The sequence below is a fragment of the Leptonychotes weddellii genome, chromosome 12, assembly GCF_054177405.1.
Source record: "Leptonychotes weddellii isolate Sample4059 chromosome 12, ASM5417740v2, whole genome shotgun sequence".
Taxonomy (NCBI): Eukaryota; Metazoa; Chordata; class Mammalia; order Carnivora; family Phocidae; genus Leptonychotes; species Leptonychotes weddellii.
Genome location: NC_138380.1, coordinates 29,524,688 through 29,547,887, shown reverse-complemented (window position 1 = coordinate 29,547,887; position 23,200 = coordinate 29,524,688). Strand labels below are relative to the sequence as shown.

Here is a 23,200-nt window from a genome sequence, read left to right as displayed (position 1 = left end):
AGCCTGGCCTTATACAGGTTCTTATGAATATTATGATTGGGAAAAAAAGCCAAAGTCCTTGTCCTCATGGAACTCTCATGTCTACTGAAGGAGACACAGTGGTGAGTGCTGTGATTACATGAGGGAACATACAGTGCTATGGAGAACAAAGGAGGGGTTCCTGACCCAAGCTGGGGAAGAAGTTTGCTTCTTGAAGGGGAGGGCACTAGTTCTGATACTTGAAGGATGAAGAGGAAGAAATTAAAGAGCTAGATTAGATCTTTTTTTTTTCTTTCTCCTAGAATAACTCAGTCTATATTTCATAACTGTCTCGCCAGGTGATAAGCATCAAGGAGCATTGCACATATATTTTATTCCTGTTGTTGATCTGGTCCCTTTCAATAGACCCTTTGCCAGCCATCTGTGAGTGGCAGGGGGCACCACCAGGTACACATTTTTTTTTCCATTCTAAAGAGTACCAGAGATGGCACCACTCAGGTAACAGAATTGTCTGGGACTTTGAAAACTTACCCATTTTGTGAAAGAAACAGAGAGTTGAGCAAAGTGAAACATTAACCACTATTCTAACAAGTGTGGCACGTTATTCTAATGTGGGGTCTTGATCATTCAGTCATCATCATATAAGACATTGTGGATAACTGCCCTCACTTTGCATCTGTTGTGAAGACCTCTTACCCAATTAGAGTTACTATAGTCTTTGAATGGTGTAAAACATTGTAGGAATAACAGATTAGAAATGGAAAGCAGCCTTATTTGAGGCCATTCTTCATTGTGAGTACATTTTTATTTGCATTAAAATTCTCTCTCTACCCAATTTAAATTTCTTGACATCATTCCTTAACACAATGAAGAATTCTTCTTACTGTCACTATTATTTTGCTATCTCTCTTTATGGCTACCTTGAAGTAAGCCTTATGCATTATATAAATCTTGGTACTATTCTTAGTGCTTTTATGGCAGTTTTAAAAGGGAGGACCTAAGCCCTTTATAAAAATATATTCAAAAATAATAATTATGGAAATTCCCAGTTGTATTTGTACTAAGTTTTTACCTGGCTAGGAATGAGTTTTTGAATATCATTATTAATTCAATTCCACTAGTATTTGCTGAATGTCTACTACTATGCATGCAATATTTCTATTCATTTCCTGTGTAATAGATACAGCATTTATGGTCTGATCTCATAACAACGTTCAAATAGTTACATTTAGCAAAGGGGAAATTACCTTATCTAAGTATATTTAGGGCTCAGTCTGCCCTCTTCTCCTTGACAGTTGGGTTTCTAAAATTGGCCTAACTCAGCTCAACAAACACGTATGCCAGTATGAAAGTACCAGATGCAGTGGGACTAATACTATTTTCCACTTCTCTTTTCCTGTGGTGATTTTTATTTTTGAATAAGAAAAATATTATTAAAGTACATTGTCTTTTATCTCTACTCAATCACTTTCTATTAAATAGTCTGGTTTCAACTAAGTAAAAAAGAAAGTCTAAAGCTGAGGGTAATTAATAATACATTTCTTAAAATAGAGGAATTTGTTTAACAATTCCTATTCCCTTAATAATATTAAAATGGCTGTTGCCTTAATAACAAAAGGATGAATCTTTTGATTTTCTTGGAGAATGACAGACAGCTCTTTGGTGAATCTTACATGAAATACAACATGGCTAACAAAGTCCCACAGATATTGGCAAAGGCAGTTTAATTGCTTATTTGAGAAAAATCATTGAAAAAGTTTCAAAAACCCCTGAAAATACCAGTTATAAACGTTGATCTATATGAAAACTCATAGTGTAGCTCTTTTCTTAAGGAATCATTTCTTTTGGTTAAGAGCTGAAAGACCTGGCCTACTTAAGAATGATTTGGGGTAGGGGAATGGGGAGTGGGAGGATTGTGATTGTTATGGGTGGGCTGTTCATACCTTCTTTAACTTTTGTTTCTGTACAAATTGGCCTGAGTGCAGACTCTTTTAAAATCTGTAGTAATGTTTATCTGTGGATCAGAGAAGAAATGTAGCTAACTATAAAAGCTTCTTAAGCTAGCCAAATTTTAGGTTGTTTGGCTTAGGTTAACATTTATGAACATTTCATCTTTTTGCTTTCTTGGGGAGCTAACCCACCATTTTTCGTCATAAACCCTGCTGATGTATTTGCTATGTCACCATGTTCTCACTGCCATTTCTTAATTCAACTCAACTTATGAGCTGATGATGTATAGGGATTTAAAATGTGGCCAACTTCTCCCTGTCTGAAGGGAGGGAATTCTCAGGGACCAGTAATATTTTGAATTTGGGTTCATGGGAACATCTGTTTGATAATTTGTCCTGTTCTTGAGTAAGGTGTCATAAAGACAAAGGTTGGCAGCATTCATCTTCAAGATATTTGGAAAAGTGCAGGGTGCTTCGGCACATGAGAAGTATCCTTGTCAAAGTCAAGTTTAAATTCTCTTAGATACCTTAGTATCCTCTTGCATAGAACTGGATCTTTAGAAAAACTCTGGTTATAGTTGCTTCTCTTCCTGTCTCAAATCATTTCATTTTAGTCTCATTGAATCTTAATATATATCTTATATATGTACATAGTATGTATGTGTATATATATAAGAAGCAGGTACTGTTATTATCTCTGTTATATGGTTGATGAAACAGAGGTACAGGCAAGTTAAGTCATCTGCCCAAGGTCAGTCCAAGGTCATATGGATGGTAACAACCTAGGTGGTCTTGCTTTGGAGTCCAAAGTCTCAAGCCCCAACTAAAAAATTTAGTCTAGATCCTCTGTGAGGTCTATAAACTCAATACTAATGTAATTACTAAACTGGTGAAGTAAATAATTTCATTAAAAACCTGTACTACCATACATGACGTTATTTCAGAAGTGACATTAGCCAAACTTACTTAGAAACAGCTCAGTGGTAGGATTGCTGATGGTTGAGAGCTCAGGCTCTGGGGTCAGATAGATGTTGCCCTAATCTTGGCTCCATCACTTACAGTGTGTGACCTTGGGTGAGTCACTTAACCTTCCTTCGTATCTTAATTTGCATACATGGTAGTAACAACAGTATCTACTTCACAGAGTACTTTGAGGAATAAATGAGGTCATTCAGAAATAGCAAGTCAGAGGACAACCATCATCAGGCAGTGTCCTCCAGATGAACTGACTTCTCTATGAATATGATGGAGACCAGCCCCATGGAGATATGGCTGTGGGTTCAATGAGATTTACTCATCAGCTCAGTGACTCACTTTTATGCCCAGTCCTTTCAGTGCTTGCATTTCAAGGATATTCCTTGGCAAAATTGCAAATTGCTACATGTACAGGACCTTTGGGGTTGCTCTTTAATCATCTCAATTAGGGGAACTCAGTTGTCCTTGCCACATCTATATGTGTTGAAGTGATTCTCTTAGCCAATGCTTATTACATCTTTTAAAATCTTTTGCTACTAAAATTTATGTTCTAGTATAGATTTGATCTCCAGTTGAATGGTGAAAATGCCTAAAACAGTTTTAGTCCCTGGTGAACCTTTATTTAATAAACTTATTTCACAATTTCCACATTATTTGGTTGAGTTGATTGACTTAGGTCAGAAATAATGGGAAATGTATGAGAGATACAATAAAGATTTAACCATCTTAGCAATACTTGAAGAGAGTAGTACACTGTCTTGAATAGAGCAGATCAATAAAAATGGTCTTGAAACTCATCATTTTTTATACCTATTCTCATTCTGTAGAATTTGAGAGAATAACATATTTGTTGAGTTGAAAGCTACCTACATGTTACTTTGTGCCTTTACTACTACTTATTAAACTTCCAAAATAATTATTTCAAAGGTTATGAAAACAACTAAAGCCTAATTACTTAAGAGAATGGATATTGTTACTTTTTTTTTTTTTTAAAGATTTTATTTATTTGACAGAGAGAGAGAGACAGCGAGAGAGGGAACACAAGCAGGGGGAGTGGGAGAGGGAGAAGCAGGCTTCCCACGGAGCAGGGAGCCTGATGCGGGGCTCAATCCCAGGACCCTGGGATCTTGACCTGAGCCGAAGGCAGACGCTTAACGACTGAGCCACCCAGGTGCCCCGATATTGTTACTCTTAATGATTAAGAATAACTTGTATGAAATAGAGAATTGGGTATTCATTTCTGAGATATCAAAGCTAATAAATATATGGCAGAATCATGTGTCAGACATTGACTGGCTTGGGGTTAATCTTGATTGTCATAATACATCTGATGAAACTTTATCTAGGGCCCTTTTCTGTTGTACTTTGGAACCCAAATGTTTAAAAGTATTGTTTAAAAGTGCCTAACATTTCCCCAGAGGAGTTTTTGAAACTGTTTTTCTAGTGGAAAATTTAATTGATGAAGTCATAGGATTTTTGAGATATGATGTTGCAGGGTAATGGGTCTGTTGCATATAGCGGGTGGTTGTTGGTTAGTCTGGACACCAGCCCTTAATCTCATTTACTATGAACCATGGGGAAATTACATAGCTTTTCTATGCTTTACTCTTCTGTAGAAAGGGCCTACTATAGGCCCCTTACTAGTGTATGTAAGGAATATAGATGACTTGAGCTTTAAAACCTCTTCTAGAAAGGATCCACGAAAATCGGGCTGTTAGTTAGGACAAAGATTGCTATTGCTGCTATTTGTAATAACATTACCATCATTATTAGATTTTAGATTCTGGGAAGAGGTGGTAACTTTTTAGTAAAACAAATCTTCCTAGGCTGTGAATTAATAATTTATATATTTGAAGGCCCTGGAAGTGACGATTTTATCTTTTTTTTTTTTTTTTTTTTTAATTTTTGGGACAAAAGGTTCTCAGAGTTAAATGAATTGGATGTAGAGAATAATATTTTCTTCCATGTAAATAAAAGCTCTGTGACTTCGGAGCCTCTTGGTTTTTCTGAGAATTAAGTTCTCATTTTCTTTGAGGGCTGTGACAAAGGGAAAGTCTGTGGTTCTGTCAGTGTGTTATTCCTTCTATAGAGCTTCTTCAGCTGGATGCCCTTTCTATTTTTCTACCAAGGCTGTAAGCTCCTCTTTTTTTTTAATTTAATTTTTAAAATTTAATTTAATTTTATTACCCAGGGCCCAGCCTCGGGACTAATGCAAAATGCCATTCTATATATGTTTAAACCACACAGTCCTGTGAGCGGTGGGGTGGGGATTCTAGAGGAGTGACTGAGTACAAAAGGCATGATATAACTGTCACTGGGATGGCAAGTTTTAGTAGGGAATGGTGAGAGGGGAGGCTGAAGACAAGATTGGTGCTTGATTTTAGAAGTCCTTGGTGGCAGTAAGCATTATTATTTATTTTTTTTATTTTCTTTGTCTCCCACATAAAAACTTAAAATCATCCTGTTATCACAAAGGGGGAAATCTGTTCTGCAGACTTGGGGAACTAAACAAGTACTATTCCAATATTTAGTGCTTCTCTTCCTCTTGAACTACATTCTTGCATGCATGCTGAGGTCTGAATATGTCTGTCAGGATTTGTAGATAGAGACTCTTCTGTGGGCTGCTACAGAGGGAACCATAGACAGTATGTTTATTTTATTGGGGCATATTTTTAATTGGACTATTAATGTCAGCAAGCCCTTGATGGAGTCCCTGTCAACTCTTAGGTCTTCTAAAGGGCACTGAAATTGTTGATATTAATGGAGAATGCAAATTTCCTTTTGGAAGTAAAATTTTAATTCTGATTTAAAGAATTTATTTCTCAAAGACATGAATAAAGTAAGAAACTGGACCTCATGTGGAAAAACTTTTACCCTCTGGGTATCTGAGTTGAACTTCTTGACTTAAATCTTCACATTCTAATACATTTGGCATTTACAACCTCTGTCCATATCACGAAACCATCAGGCAGTCTGATATTTATGGGTTATGTACTCTAGAGTAATTCCAGACCGAGTTTTTGTAGTAGTGGTAAGATTATGAAACAAAGTAGCAAAGAAGAAATTTAACATAGCTGTGACCTAATTTGAGGTAAAACTTTGATGTGTTCATATTCGACCTCTAGTTGCTTATTTCTTTAAAAAAATTATTCTGGTTTTGCACCAGTTTGAAGGATATAGCTAATGAAGACATTTCTTATATAGTTTTGTGTCACATATTTTTTCTCATTCAGAATATTTTACATCTGTTAAAGTTATTTAGACCCTCATTTCTAAGTTTCAGGGATAGTTAAAGAAACTGAGTACAGACCACATGTATGACACTAATATTAGCTGTGACTTTTTTAAAAGTTCAGTTTTCTGTTACAAGCTGTAAAAACATTTCAAAATGTTTGCGGCACCCCCTGCTGGCTATATTGTGGCACTTCCTAAATGAATATCGCATCTTTAGATACTGCTCAAAAATATTTTAGGTATATACACCATCTGTCTTGCAGTCATTTTTATTTAGAAATAATTTCATTTGTATCCAACATATAATAGAGTTGAAATTTTAGTTGAAGGCGTTTTGCTTTATAGTTTGTCATTTGATATTTGAACAGTGCTTGTCCTTCGAGGCAAATAGAATAATGTATTCACTGGAGACAAATTATTTGCCATAACCTTTTTACTAATATTTCAGATGAAATTCAGTGGGGCAGAGGCATCTCCCCAAATGCTTCCATTTTCTTGCAAATAATGCCACCACGAGCATCCTTTGTACATAAATACGTGTGCATGTTTGTTATATGCTAAATTCTAACCTTGCAATATCCATAACGCTTTAAGAAGAGCACTTTGGATCTTAAAAGACATCCTCTGAGGAGATGGTGGGAATGATGGTTGTTTGGCTCACTGGTGTGATTCAAGCCCTGAGCTCTGATCGAGTTCATTAGTGACCCCTCTAAGGGCCTTTACATCTGGAAAAAGAGTAATTATTTAAGAAAAGCATAATTTTCTATTTAGTACCATATGAAGTGACAGCCATTGAATTTCAGTTTCTCAGGAACAAAATTCAAAGATGCTGAACTGAGCAAAGATCATTTCCTAAATGTCGAGTTAAGCTAAGTGTCAGAAAATTTAGTGCCATTATTTATAAACATTGAGCAAATTTTAGGCGGGCTCCAGTCCTAATTTAAAGATAAATTTACCTTCTTTAAATGAAAACATGTCTTCCTGTTATATGTATACCCTTCATTCACTATTTTAACAAGAATGTATTGAGATTACACACAGTGTTTCTACAGTGTTTTCTGTTCTTCATTTTCATGCTGTATTGTAATAGTGCTTTGCTTCTTTGTTTTCCCCATTGAGTGCTGAGTGCTCATTGGATGGATGGATGGTTGGATGGATGGATGGGTGGATGGGTGGAAGGATGGATGTTGCATATAATAGGACTGAGAATCTTAATGAATCACTCATGGCCTTTAATGTTCTTTTGATTTCTGCAATAATTGTTCACTTTTGTATATATATGTCTTTGGGTGTGTTTTTTGGTGGACTACACACACACAGATATTTTAAGTACTGTTAACTGATTTTATTTTCTAATAAAACATTATTCATTCAAAGAAATGTATTCTGAATCAGTAGAAAGTCTTAATCATAGGCTGTTTAAAAAGAATTATAGCTTATTAGTCACACACTTATAAGACAGTCTTAAAAATTAATGATTGACTTTTCTAAGTCCTGTGGTTCTAAATTTCTGCAGTCTTTGTATAAGAAAGATGTATAATCTATTATACATATACATTATACATCTACAATAATCTATTATACATCTATTATACATGCTAGAATTGTAATATTAGTATAATGGTTAATACATGTATCTATATAAGCAAATAGTGTTAATGCTTATATTTTCATAGCATTTCTCCCTAAAATACCTTTATTAATTTTCTAATTACTACTTTATGGCAATGTAAAAAGCAATCTGGTGAATTATCACAAGATCAGTATTAACAAAGATCCTAAATAAAAATCTAGGGCACTTGCATATTATACTCTAGAGCTTAAGTTAGGCTTATTTAGGAGTTATTTTAAGATATATTTTAGAGTAATAGAAAGTAGTTTTACTTCTTCCTATACCTTCTACCTGTAATTTTAGAAGTAAATTCATAGAATTTGTTTAGACCTCTTGATGACTATTGAAGTTATGAATTAGCTGATTTTAGCTTATACCTTAATTTAGCAAATGAGGAAGCTTAAGCCCAGAAAGATTAGTAGGAGAAACTTTCCAAAGTCCTGGTGCCTGAGCTATGTTTCCTGATTTAGCCACTCAGAGTTTTTCCATATTGCTTCCCATGTAGAGGATAGAGAATAAAATTATCTTATCAAATGGCCAGGAAGGGTGGTTTGCTGAATTAATTAGCTTGTAATGTCTCTGGACTATGTGTAACATTTTCATATTTCTCTTTGTTGCAGAATGCAAAGTATGGCGAAATCCACTAAATTTATTTAGGGGTGCTGAATATAATCGGTAAGCGTTTTGACAGGTTGGGAAACAAATGGGTCTAGTTCAGAGAGTAGACAGCAGCAAATGCTTTTGCTGGTTCATTTAGGGGTCATTGTAACAGTCTGGGTAGTGCTTCTATTTTTTGATACAATCCTCAAATGTTTTGATTTTTCTGTTTTATAAATATTTTTGGGATTGGAATTGGGATAACATATAAAGATGTGTAGTTTTTAGAAATTTTCTATTGCAGTTATTCATTTCATTATGCATTATACAGTCAAAATATTTTGAAGTTTACCTAGAACATGGTTATGAAGATGTCACAGGAGTTATGTTGGCATTTAATTTTGCAGAGTAATTAGGCATATCAGAATTTTCATGGCTTTTGGAAAATGTCCATGATATAATTAGGGAAAGTTTTCATTAGCTAGTGCTAGTAAAATTTTTAGACAAAAATATAGAGGAAAATGTTTACTTCTTTCCTGCTGATATACTTCCTAAAGGGAGAACAGGATGATTAAAAAATTTTTTTTCATTCATTGGCAAAGCTGTTTTAATATTCCAGTTAATGTTTTTCTAGTTCAACTCCTATGCAGCTTAATATTTTGTAGGTCTTGCTTTCTTCTCTCAAAGTGTCTGACCATCTATTTCCCCTTTACCAGGTATACTTGGGTGACAGGACGAGAGCCTTTGACTTACTATGACATGAATCTCTCTGCCCAAGACCACCAGACATTCTTTACTTGTGACTCAGACCACCTGCGTCCTGCAGATGCAAGTATGGACAATCTTTTATTATTTATTTTTATTTTTATTTTTTAAAGAGTTTATTTATTTATTTGACAGAGAGAGAAACACAGCAAGAGAGGGAACACAAGCAGGGGGAGTAGGAGAGGGAGAAGCAGGCCTCCGGCCGAGCAGGGAGCCCGATGCAGGGCTCGATCCCAGGACCCTGGGATCATGACCTGGGCCAAAGGCAGACGCTTAATGACTGAGCCACCCAGGCGCCCCTGGACAATCTTTTAGATAGTTGCTGAGTGGAATGGCTTTTTGGTTTAAGTACTTAAGGTTACCACTTTTAGAATATCTGCTCTACAAAAACCCCAATATATAAAATATTAAATTGAAGATTGACTAGTGGAACCCAGAATTCTGATACTTAAGTAGAGGATTTATCACAATGAAGTATCAATGTAGAAACAAGTCTTCTTGTTATAACTTAAAACACCCTTTAAAAAAATATACTGACATTGGATTTACATATTTTAAGGAAATATAAATTTTATATAAGGCTAATTAAATCCTTGGTTGAGGTAGGATGAAGGGTCATGTCTCTTTGATGATATTATAATTAGAAATTGGGATTCAGTGAATCCAAATGATAAATGAATATGTTGTAGTGATTTGTATGCCTATTTACAGGTTCACTATCACTGAATGGGGGCATGGCTTTAGCTATTAGAATCCATATTTGTTCTCCATCCTAGTAAAGGCTTTGTTTGGCATGCATTTCACATTGTTTGAGGTCCAAATAATTCCACTGATATTGTTTATATTACCAAACTTAAATAGGTGAAAAAAATCTTTAAAAAGGGGAATATGTACATGCACCTAAGAAACTTAGAATATACGTATTTATAAAACAAATATGGAGATGGTTGCTCTTTTTTAAAAGGTACTCCTTGCCATGGTGGAACATAAATATTCCAGGCATTGAGCTTTCTACAATATATATAAAAACTGCTCTGGTATATAAAAACTGTGTTTGCAGCAAACTTTGGGAACAGATAGACATGTTAAGTAAAAGACTAAAGCACTTTTTTTTTTCTGATCCAACTCCTAATTCTTCAAATGGTTTTAAAATGTCCTAATACCCAGAGCCTGTAGAGTTCGAGAAAATGATCAATAGAAATTATGTTGTGTCTAAGTAGAAGGAAGAGATTAGTAGTAATCTCATCTCAAAAGGGGTAAAATAATATATGTTTCTTAACAACAAATGACACTAATGAGCAAAAGAAATATTAAATCTCTTTTAGAATGTCTTATCCTTTCTTAAGAAACCTTAGTATGGTGAACATAGCATAACATGTAGACTTGGAGAATCACCATGTTATACACTTGAAACTCCTGTAACATTGTATGTCAACTAATACTTCAGTAAAAAAAAAAAGAAATCTTGATCAAGATTAAGTCTCTAAAATTATAGACCACATCTATAAGATTTAGATCTGTAATTTTATGAGCTCAAGAAAGGTTTTATATCATCTACTGAAGGACAGTGGAATAGCAAATTAGAATATTTGTGTGACTTTGGAGATTTGGGCTGACTTTTTTGGTAAGTGAAATACTGTCTTGTATTCAAGCTGAAAGCTATTAATTTAACTATTGTCCCGTGTTGAGTCTTCCAAATTATGTATATTGATGGACTTGCTTTTTTCTCTTTTTCTAAAATAGTAATGCAGAAAGCCTGGAGAGAAAGAAACCCCCAAGCTAGAATTTCTGCAGCTCATGAAGCCTTAGAGATAAACGAGTAAGTGGGGGGAAATCCTGCTTTTAAAAAGGAAATCTCATCCTTTGATGAATGTATTCAGTTGCCACTAATAGAATACTTAAGTTAAATTATGCATTTGAACTTGAGGATTGTTTTGGGAGTTATTAATTTGTCAAAAAATTTTTTTGTGAAGGACATCCATGTGATGGTGGTTTTAGTCATCTTAGAGAGCAATTCGGTGGTTTTGCTATGACCCTAAATTAAATAGCTTCCAAGGGCTATTCCAAGGCCTCCAAGCCCTTTAAGGACTACCTGTGGGATATTGTAAGGGCATAAAATAAATACAGTTCTTTATGTATCTAAAACATTGACAGGAAGATTTTTTTCAGATGTAGAATGCTCATCTGTCTAGAACTAATGATGTAATGTATGGGGATTAACATAAGAATAAAAAAAAAAAAGAATGCTCATCTGTGCCATCACATTTTTTAGGTAGAGCTTCTGCTAGTGGGGAAAAGAGAACAAAAACATAAGGTGAAAAAAATTGCACTTTAAAAGTATTTCAAGATCAAGACAAAGATAAGACGCAATGCTGTCGTTAGTGTTGTCAAACATGCTGTGGGTTACCAAGGAAGGCTGGGAAATATCTTCTGGAGATCTCAGAAAATGGGAAAGATTCTTAAAATTGGAGTCATAAAATCTCAGGGTTGGCAGAGGCCTTAAAGGTCATTTAGCTCAACCACCCATCTGGTGTTTGAATCACCTCGACACTCTCCCTGCCAAGTGGTCATTGTTAAACTATTTTATGATTTTTTTGAAGAAGGTTACAGAATCTTCATCAGAGGTCTTAGGAAAAAAGATTTACTTGAGAGTTGGAAATCCTGCCATTGTAACCTGTTGATCTATTTGGTTTCTGATTCTGTCATACAACATATTTATTTTCTAGTTTCTTGTCATCTACAAATTTGATATGCCTGCCTTCTGTGTGTCATCCATGTTTCTGATAAAAATGTCAGGATCAGGGACAGAACTCTGTGACATGACATATACAGACTATCCTCCAGGTTCATGTCTTCATGACTCATCATCCTTTGGTGTTGTTCAACCAATTACTAAGCCACCCAAGTTACACTGTGACTCAGCTCATATTTCTGCATTTTGATCTTAAGAATGCCAGTTGTAGCTATGGATCTTTATTGTGTAGTAAATTCTTTAAGGTAAATTAAGCTAGCACAACCTGATTTATTTATTCTTAGTGAATTAAAGCTAGCTTCTAGTGTTCACTACTTTCTTTTAAAAGTGCTTGGAGACCATCCCTTTAATAATCCATTAGAATATCTTTACAAGTCATTGTTCTGTAGTTTGGGAAGTCTGCCTTCTTCCCTTTTTGAACATTTTTACTGCATTTGTCATCTCATCTTCTAGCACCTGTCCATTCTTTGTGATTCCTTAACTATCCACAAAGAGCACTTCCCTTCCTATGGGGTCTGTTGGCTTCCTGGGATTTGCCCATCCCAGTACAGTAATTCATTTAGAATAGTTCAGTTATTTGCTATCTTACATCTTTTTACCCATGTTAGAGTTTAATTTCTTCTCCCTTTTTCAGACCGACAATCATGCTCCTTGATAGAGAAACCAGGAAAAAAATAGGAGTTACAGAGTTTTGCTTTCTCTTTATTATCTGCTGCTACTAACTACAAACTTGTCTTGTTTTCATGTGGTTGTTGTGTTGTTTGTCTTTTTTGCTTATTTATTTTTGCGATGGTTATAGAGAAATGGGGGTGGTAATAGGGCTTTAAAAGTAATTTAAAAACAGGGAATAGATGGTTGTCTTTAGCATTTTGTTGTGTCTTTATTTTGCTTTGTAAGCTTAAGCTAATTCGGAATTTTAGCTCTCCTGACATTATTCTTATTAGCTCATTCCACTCTCTTGTAGTCCTTCATTACATGCCCTCTTTCCATCTTTTTTTACATGTCCTTTAAGAATCTGACCTTGTGAGAGATCTCTGTGCAGCCATATTGGTTACTTGTCACTGCTCTTTTCTTCCTGAGAGGCTCATTTGTGACTATGGTCATAGTTGGACATTTGGAAGCTGCCCGACCCTCTTAAACCATTTTTTTCCTTCAGAGTCTCATGCCATTGAATCATACCTCTTTTCTTTGAAGTTTTTGAAGTCCACATTACCCTCTCTGATTATCCTGAATCCAAAATGACATAGTAACTCTCTCTGAATGTTCCTATCAATTTTCATTTCACCAACTATTTTTTTCTTCTTGGTCAGAATTAGGTCCAGAGTTGAAGTTCCCCTAATTGCTTCCTCTACCATCTGGGAGATAAAATTGTTACCAAAGTAAGTCAAGAACCTGTTGGGTGCCCTACTTCTAACCAAATGAGACTTCTTCTAGCAGATATCTGGATGGTTGACACCCCCATCACCATACTTTCTTGCTTCTGTCTGTGTATTGTGTTGTGACAAGGATGCATCATCTATATCTTCCATCGAGCTGAGCCGTCGTTCTGTACTCCCCAACCATTAGCACTTCTATTGCTCTTTCTCCTTCACTCACAAGCTCTTAGCATGTTTCTACCCCAGACTCATGACTTTCCACATAGATACATGTTTTCTTGGCTAGTAGTGCTACTCTGCCTCTCCTCCTAAGAATACTATTTGAAATATAAAGAAAGAAAGCACGTAACTTGCCCCCACCTGTCTTGAATTCCCAGCCCAGCAACTATAATCTTATAACTAATTCCTCTGATACTATATCCACCACTCAGTATTATAATCTCAGTTTTCACTTCATTACCCTTGACCCATATTTATATGTCAGCATCTGAAGCCTTAAGTAGCGCTTCCTGATGCCTGTCCCAGTTATTTTCTCTAGTGAATCGCTGGGCAGTTTCAGCATCATTATTGTTCTTTCTAAGTCCTATATCTGCTGCCCTCCATAGTTAATTGGTTTTACAGCACTTTTCTGGGCATTTTTTCCCCCTACTGCCCCACATTGTGTTTAAAGCCCCATTGATCAGTCCTGCATGAAATTAGAGGGACTGACCAAAGAATTGACAAGACTCCTCTTCAAGGCTAAGATTAACTAGTCACCCCAAACCTCCCATTGGCTATAAGTTCAGCCTCATTTTCCTAGCTGGGCTGTTGCAGTTTATGAATGGTAAAAGTAACATTTGGTTTCACTTTCTGTTTATTTTCTCTCTTGTGGTCTGATGGAGGTTCTGACAAGTAGGGCAATGACCACAAGAGAGGCAGTGGGGAAGAAGGAAAGCAGAGGGATCTATGCAGATTGGGACCTGTATGGTCGACTCCGGCCTCACTGTTTCCTATCACATTCCCTTTCTTTGGCAGTCGGGTTGTTCTGGTATGATGGGGAAGGTTGAAATTTCCAAGGGTTCCCCTTGTTTGTTAGTTAACTGCTTATCCTTTCCAGCTTCCTAGCTTAGAGGTTGTTGAAAGGATTAAATGAGACGATATATGTTAAGTGCCTGGTACAGTGCTTACTATATACTGAGCAACAGGTGGTGGTAGCTATTACTGTTAAAGGTGTGAGATTGAACTCTTGTTCGCTGCTGAGTCTGAATCAGATTTTGAGCTCTTCAGAAATAACACTACCTGTAGGTTCTTCTAGTGTTCTTCTCTGACCCAGAAAATCAGTGCTGACTGTAATGAAATGTCAAAGCGCTGTTTTTCTTAATGAGTAATTGATCCGATTTAATGAACTTCTGATTCTGAAGAAATCCTTAGATTCCAGAGAATCCGTGTTTAGTGACTAGAAGGAAACTTGTCTGTAGGATCTCTAACTTGGAGAGCTGGAAGGAGATCTTTCCCAACAGCTCTTGTCATTGCCGTTGTCGGTTAACACTGACTGAGTATGTACCCCATGCCGGCTACTGTACTGAGCACTTCTCATGCATCACCTTACTTAACCTTCGCAACAACACTGTGAACAAATCGATTTCATGATGTGCTCCATCAGGGAGGCAGAGTAATAACTTGCCCAAAGTGACACACTAATAAGGGGCAGAGTCCATTTGTGAGCCCCATGTTCCTAACACTACACATCCTACCTTTCAAGCTAAAATATAGGCATTTCTTTTGTGTCATTATTTTGTGTCAACAACTACAAACCAGGGGTGCATGAACCAGTTGGCCACTCTGCATGTTTCGGCATAACTCCTTGCCCTTCTGCATGCACTCCTCCAGCTGTGACAATGTCCTTGGATTTGTAATTGATGGTGGCTATTATCTGAATGGACAGGTGTGCGACTGCTTATATTCTCTTGGCTGAAGAGGAAGCAACAACAATTGCGGAAGCAGAAAAGCTGTTCAAGCAGGCCCTGAAGGCTGGAGACGGCTGTTACCGGCGTTCTCAGCAGCTACAGCATCATGGATCCCAGTATGAAGCCCAACATAGTAAGGTTTTCTCTAGGCTGACGTGTTGGGGGTCAGAACTGTAGCATGATTAATCAGAACAAATGTTCAGGCCAGTTCAAAATATGATTCTCAGAGATGAAAATAAAGACTAGTTTTTGCCTTTCTATTATTTTTTTCCCTTCCCATAAGAGTACAGTATATAATTAACTATAGCTTCATTACTGTTCACATTCATTTTCAGATTCTTTCCTAATCTTTAGATCCTTAACTCTAGAAATAAATGGTAATAACCTTTAATGGTAACCTTTTTTTCTCCTCAGAATTCTTATATATTTCCGTTTATTAGTTGTTTCTCTGCCCCATAACCTAAGGCCTATTTGGGAAACAGGACTTAAATTTATGTTAATGTAATCAGAGGTTTTCTCTTACAAGTCTTCTACAGCATGGGTTGAAATAGGACAACTAAGAATATCACAGTTATTGGTGATTATCTCAGTATTTAGCTCATTGGTATTGGCTTCCAGAGATAAAAAGCCATGAGTTCGTAATTATTTATCTTTTTTATATTAAAAATAGTGGCTGCTTTTATTTAAGATAACTCTTTAAAATGAGGCCTTTCACTTTAGTACACTAAACAGAGGGTCAGTGATATTTTGGGGGAATGGTATAAAAACAAGACAAAAAAATTGTTTCTGGAATTCCTGGAGCTGCTGACTTGTCAGTTTTTTGGTTGTTTAAGTAGAAATTTAATAATCCTTTCATCGTCCATTCAGACTTTAGGTTGTTTCCTTAAAGTGGAATTTCTCACCTCATTTTCCCCTCCTGCATCTTGGAGAGTAGGATTGCATCTCCTTCATATTGAGATTATAAAATTAAATTTTAGTGTTAAACTTGGATTTGGTGCAGAGAATGAGTGCATTAGTCCTTATAACTAAGGTACAGCAAGATCTTTGATCTTTGTGTGTATACATGAGTATGTCCACACAACACAATAATACATGAGTTTTTATTTGCATTCTGCAGTATGTATGTTAATCAAGTCTTGAATTGCATATCTATTGCTTTTTAAAAAAATTATAACAATGAATTTTGAAGGCATTTGTATAGTAAGGTCTATTTGGTGAACTAAATGAGAAATAACACATAAAATTACATTACCTATAATATAACTTAAGAAATTTTCTTTATTTCTTTTCTTCTGTAAATTAAATCCTTTCAACCTGTTGCCTAAATCTATCCAAAAAATATAATCACATCTTTAAAATAATTTGTAGGCACTTGGCAGATTTTCAGCACACATCTTGTTCTCATTGTTTAAAACTTGAAATGTTAGGACTTTGGTCTTAACATCTTTTAATAGCTGCATATTATACATGTACTTAATCTATAACAGGTGTGTCATATTTTTCTAAAACATGGTAATTTTATTGAGGATTAAATGCATGCATGTTCTCACTGGTCTAGAAACATATCCAAAATGACATATAATTAAATAAAAGATTAAGATGAGAAGTTGTTAATGTACTTTTTAAGAGCCGTTTTAGTGACTATTATTATAACTAGTTAGCTTGTCAGTGCTTTCTCTAACACTAGGGTAGTTTTCATTTTGTTGCGTACTCTATTGTCATATCTGGAATGTGTTATATTGCCATCTAAAATAGACTGCTTTGGGGACCTGGAGATGATTATGATGTCACTAGTTTTAGGGAAAGAATAATATAAAACAGAAGTTCAAGATGAGGCTTCTCCAGACTTAATGTCAAGAAGGAAAAAAAATAGTTCATCAGGATGCAACCTGAGATTCACCTCTTTGCATCTCTACCAAAAGCATGCAGACTTGAAGAATATGGAATTCTTGCTTGTAAACCACATTCAATGTGGGTATGTTCATTTTCCCAGCACTTTGTGGCAGATGATTTTATTTATCAAATAACTCAACATTCTAACTCAAAAGCATGGATTAGGTAATCAGTCACATGATTTGACCTTTGGAAATCTAAGTATTTTGACTACACTGTATGCATTTTACTATTAGCAAAGTTGTCAGTGCGCCTGGCAGTAAGAAAAAGCCAAAGGAGCGCTCTGTTCTCTCTGAGGTTTTCCTTTAAGGGCATGGCAAATGGGCCTCTGTATTTTTTTCTTGCTGCTCAGCTGAAAGCTTTTGTATTTTTAAATTTTGGTATTTTATATTTCCTTCTTCAGGACGAGATACTAATGTCTTGGTCTACATCAAAAGAAGGCTAGCAATGTGTGCCAGAAGACTCGGGAGGACCAGGGAAGCAGTGAAAATGATGAGAGATGTGAGTTTGAATTTGTGTTTGGGAACAGGAGCAATGTACCTGACGTCGAGAAGGAGGAGCCAACTGCATGGCCATAGCAGAGAGCGCCGGTGATGGTGCGGTGGTCCCATGGGTGCTGGAGCCGGCCAGTCTGGGCTTCAGCTCTAGCTCCCAGTGTGCTGGATGAGTGATCTTGGGCAAGTGACTCAACGGCTCTGGGCCTGCTTCCTCATCTATAAAATGGGAATAGATAACAAGAACTTTAACAATATTAATAACAAAAGCAATTACTGCTTAGGATTGTTGTGAAGATTAAATGAGCTAATACATGGAAAGCTGTCCATAGAGCGGCTGGCATATTAAGGAAATTCCAATACATGACCTTATTATTAAACCTCTGGAGCTGTAGCCAGAAGCCAAGAATGAGATCAGCCATTTTAGCTGACTTTTTTTGTGCGTATTGGTGTTAGGAAGATTTGAATAAACTGGGTCTAATTGCTACTCTCAAATGTAATAATAGTATGATCTAATCTGTTTGAAGTCATTTCAAGCATTTTCCTAGATTCTTGAATCAGGATATTTTATTAGTAGTAGTCAACACAAGAAGAGAGGAAATAGGTAAGAGTTTTAAAAGGAAAGAGAACCAAGAGAGATGATTATTCAGTAATCAAAACAGTAGTTTTAGGGAAACCAGTAGAGGAACTTTTACTTCCACATTTTTTAAAATAAGAAATACTTTTTCATAAAGAAACTGACACCAGTAGAAATTGTATTTATAAACCATTTTCTTTTTAAAAACAATTTCAAAAGACTTTTGCCAATATTTCAGGCCTCTGCTGTCTTCCTGAAGTCAGGAGACAACAGGTAACCACCCCTTATAAAAATGAAAGAACCAAGGGTCAAGATAAGAGTGGTGTCTTGCCCAATTCTCAGCTTTTGGGTTTGAGAACAGGACTGTGTAAACCTAGTGAGCCTTTTGTTGGTTTATCTTTGGAAGGGCAGTTATTCATACAAATCCCCAGTTACGCTGGCATGGGGGGGTGTTGCGGCTGCACTTCAGCCCCACCCCTAGTTATTTCTGTAAGTTGCAGCATAATGGGGAGGTCCGAGTGAGATCCGCGCCTGGGTTAGGCTCCTCCATTAAGCAGCAGGATAGCCCCCAGACCTGACGAGAGGAATGAGAGGAGGGGGATTCCAAGGTAATTCTGTTTGACTACAGGTGATAGATGCTCAATGGGCAAAGCTACTGCAAAGGGGATGTCCCAGGAGTAAATTCTTCTGGTTGAGGGAAGAATTGAAAGAATGCTTGTTTTACAGTATAAGTGCTAATTTTTATAAAAGGAGAGTTCTGTAGAGACATGAACTTGCTCTCAAAGCTTTTTAAGTTGCGGAAATTCCATCTTTTGATCTAGTGAAGAAACTCTACCAGTCAGTCCCTTTGTCTCTAAAGGAGCTGAGAATTTTATGAAGGATGGGGGTATTTATCTTTTTTTTTTTTAAAGATTTATTTATTTATTTATTCATGAGAGAGAGAGAGAGAGAAAGGCAGAGGGAGAAGCAGGCTCCCTGCTCAGCAGGGAGCCCGACGCGGGACTCGATCCCAGGACCCCGGGATCATGACCTGAGCCGAAGGCAGACGCTTAACCATCTGAGCCACCCAGGCGCCCTGGGGGTATTTATCTTAAACTGGCCCAGCCGCATTCAGCCTTTAACAAGGTGTTTTAAATTTATCGCTTCTTCTTAACCTTAGTTAGCCTGGGACAGGCATGCATGGAGGAGCAAATTTTGGTGATTTTCTTTATTATGTGCTTAAGCAACTTCACAGGAGAAACAAACTGGAGTGATTTCAATTCCAGTTTTTTTTTCTGTCAGTTTCATTCTGATGATCATCAATTTTGGTACCATTTCATATGATTAAGACCAGTGCAGCTATGCTATGGTTCGACTTTTATTTAACATTATTTTATATTTACAATTCCATTTATTGTCTTAGTCCAAATTTAGATCTTGGGGGGAAATCTGGGATGCAGTGGAATAAATGCTGGGCAGAGAGTAAGAAAACCTAGATGTGAATCTCAGCTTTGCTCTTCACTAGCTCTGTGACCCAGGGCAACTTTCTTCCTTTATGGGCTTTTCATTTGTGTTCTGTAAATTGTGGTTAGTGATTCTTACCTAAAAGGGTAATTGATGGAGCAGTGGAGAGAATGAAATAAAATAATATGAACACACTTGGCATATGGTAGACATGCTTACATTTTCCCCCCTATTTTCTCTCCATTATGTAAGCATGATGTAATTTGCTTGCCCATTCCCCTGATGGGCATTTTGGAATATTTCTGATTTTTTTCTTCTTGAATGAATCAGTAAGTCAAGCAATCTTTCTTTCTCTCTCTATATGTATATATACATACACATACACAGATTTATATATGTGTGTATCTGTATTTATATATGTGTTTCTTGGTTATTTTCCTTAAAAAATCAGTTATGTTATTGGAATACCAATACATGTTGCCTTTTACTGGGTTTATAGATATGAGCCCTACTCTTGTAACAGTCCTGGGAGAGATACTGTTGGACATTGTGGAGATGTGTTTTGAAGAGAAATATTTATAGTGCTCTTTTCTTTACAAACTCCTGGCACCCAAATGGAGGAGCGGAGGTTGAGGATCCCTATGTCTGTTGAAGCTGCAGCTGGTCTCAGCCTTGTGGGAGACAATTGATGGTCAGGCCTGACTCCTCTCAGGTCAGGGGTCATACATACATGGGAACTTCAGTGGGGGTTTACTCCTTTAATAACAGGCACATAAACCATTTTGCTGCAAAGGTTCTTATCAGAGGAACCTTTATCAGAAAACAGCACACTGGATTCCAGGCAGCCTGCTGATAAGCCACGGAGGCAGAAGGATCTAATTTCTCATTAAGACACAGCAATCCTACCCCATATGCATTGGTTGAAACTTCCCTAGAGCAGATTTTAAGGTGGAACTAGAAATGGTAGCGTCGGAATGCCTTCCGTGTAGAGTAGACTCTTCAGAACAATTCTCTGGAATCTCCTTAAGGAAGGGAGAACTGTTAATTGGTGAGATAGCCTGAAAGAGAATGAATGGGAATTCTGGGAAGTCCAACTGTAGATGATTATTGATCTAATAAAATATTGATACTGTAAGTAAATATTGATGAGGTAAGAACACGTAGGCTCCTTAATGTCAAGATTCATGGCTTCTAATTTTAAAAGCAACACATTAATATAAAAAAATAAAAGCAACACATTAATTATTTTGAATTCCCAAGATGTTTTCTCAAAAAACTCACTTTAATAAGCTTCCTTTTGCAGTCAAGAATATGGAGCACTTTATTGGAAGAATGTTTTTGCAGTGGGTAGAACTAAGAGAGCATGCTGGCTTTTGAATTTTACTATATGGTATTATTTATTATTCAAAATGAAAAGAGTTGCATTTTCTGCTTTCTTAAGTTGAAAGAAAAGTTTTTTTGCTTGTTCTCATTTTAATCTTGCCTCTTTAACATTTGATATAGGACACAGTTTTTTCTTTCTTTTTAACTTTTACTATTTTACTAACCTCAGCTTTTTTTGTTTGTTTTTTTCCCCTAGTTTTCCTGGTCCCTATTGAGTAGATTTGGAATGGAATTCATAAGGCTCACTGTTTGGTCTGGCCCCTTAGCCATACCCTGTCAGAACTGGTGTAGAGAAACTGGTATGGGTGGGATTGCTTGCCCATATGAAAGAACCTAAGAGCTCCTCTTGCCCTAGGTCATTTGGTCTGGAGTAGGGCTCCTCAGTCTCCATTTTATTGACATTTTAGGCCATATAAGTTTTTGTTGTGGGTGTCCTTTGCATTGTAGGGTATTTAGCAGCATCCCTGACCTCTACCCACTAGATACCAGTAGCAGCATGCCCCCTTGTTGCTCTCCAATGTGACAACTAAAAATATCTCTAGCTATCTCCTGGGGGGTGGGGGGCAAAATCATTCCCCATTAAGAACCACTGATTTGGAGAATTCTAAAGTGAGTGGATCTGTTTTGGGGCAGACATTCAGTTTTTATTCAGTCTTATTTGTTGGTAGTCTGATCTTCTACTATGAACACAGTGTTCTAAAGCATCTCTAGAATTGATCAGTTCCTGGGACCAGGCTGGTTTGGGAGGCTGTTTGTCTTGGATGGGATTCCCTGAAGAGATACCCTGGGGGCATGAAGAGTAAATGAACTTGAAGATTTTGGTAGGGTCGTGGTTGGAGCAATGAGAGAAAAAGGAGAATGTGAAGGCCTGGTGTGGGGTAGTGGTCTTTCTTGTTCCTTGTGCATACTTCCCGAGCACTATTTGCCACTTTTCCCTAAAATCTACAGCTCCTTTGAAAGTTGACCATACGCTCTCAGACTTTATCATCTGTTTCCCCTCTCTTTTGTAGTTTTCTGCAGACCTCTGTGTCATTCTTCCTCATTCTTCTTTCACTCTTTCTCTCTCCAGCACTACCTCTTTCAATATCCTGGCCTCTCATTTGACACAGGTCATCACAACCTTCTTGAAACATTTTATTTACTTGATTTTAGGAGATCATGCTCTCTTAGTTCTCCTAAAATGTCACAGTCCATAAGAAAGCACCACCAACTAGGTGGCTCAAACAACAGAAATATATTCTCTCACAATCATGATACCAGAAGTCTGAAATTGAGGTGTGGGCAGGGCCATACTCTCTCTGAAGGTTCTAGGAAAGTGTCCTTTCTTGCTGGCCATCCTTGGCATTCCTTGACTTACAGGCATATCACTCCAATCTCTGCCTCATGTGGCATTCTTTCTTCTTGTTTATCTGTGTCTTTGTGGTCAAATTTCCATCTTCTCATAAGGACATCAATCATGTTGGATTTAAAATTGGGTATATGACCTCATCCTAATTTGATACGTCCACAGAGACCCTATTTCCAAATAAAGTCACATTCACAGAAACCAGGGGTTAGGACTTCAGAATTTCTTTTTGGAGGACATAGTTCAATCCACAATACCAGGTCATATATAAAAGCAAAATGTAGGTATTCTGTATATACTTTCATTCTCCCTAAAAATGGGGTAGACATGGAGAAATGTGGATATCAAAGAAAAAAATCCACCCACCTAAAATTTGAGCTTGAAACAAACCTGTGACTTGTTTATTACCATGTGTATACATTCCCTAGGGAAGTGGTAACATTTATTTTTAAATTAATGTAAATTAAAATGAGTTCTATTTAGAAAATTATTGTAGATGTTCATTATGTATCTCTTTTAGGTCATTAGAGGTATCCTATGGTGTGAGCAATTGACCTTTGAGGATTAATTTAACAGCACTAATAGTAAGAGGATGCCCTTTAGATGATTTGTGAAGAGTAGCACTTCTGTTGAAAGCATACTTTAGAAAATATACACCTCTGGGACTAATCAAAGCCTTTGGAGCAGTAAGGACTGTTGATTTGCATTTTTGCGTACTTACGTTCATGAAGAAAAACCTTCATGAAATCAATAATTTGTAAAAGAGAACTAGTATGCCATTTCCAAGTTGTTTTAAAATTTCATTTTAGGGAATATTCTGCAACATAAATTCTATTTTTTTAAAGATTTTTTTTAATTTTAATTTTTAAATTTTATTGTT

At 36.6% G+C, this 23,200-nt stretch overlaps 1 protein-coding gene across 8 annotated transcripts in view; it reads left to right on the top strand.

The window, feature by feature from the left end:
* Positions 1-23,200, top strand: part of ST7 (suppression of tumorigenicity 7) — a 232,255-nt gene that overhangs the window by 132,045 nt on the left and 77,010 nt on the right. For 6 of the 8 annotated variants that reach the window (XM_081800210.1, XM_081800208.1, XM_081800214.1 and 3 more), the window contains exons 4-9: positions 8,370-8,424; positions 9,063-9,178; positions 10,855-10,930; positions 13,174-13,242; positions 15,164-15,318; positions 17,482-17,579. In XM_081800210.1, the coding sequence (XP_081656336.1) occupies positions 8,370-8,424; positions 9,063-9,178; positions 10,855-10,930; positions 13,174-13,242; positions 15,164-15,318; positions 17,482-17,579 (569 nt within the window). The remainder of the gene's footprint in view (positions 1-8,369; positions 8,425-9,062; positions 9,179-10,854; positions 10,931-13,173; positions 13,243-15,163; positions 15,319-17,481; positions 17,580-23,200) is intronic. The other 2 variants (XM_081800211.1, XM_081800209.1) reach the window with 1 other exon arrangement.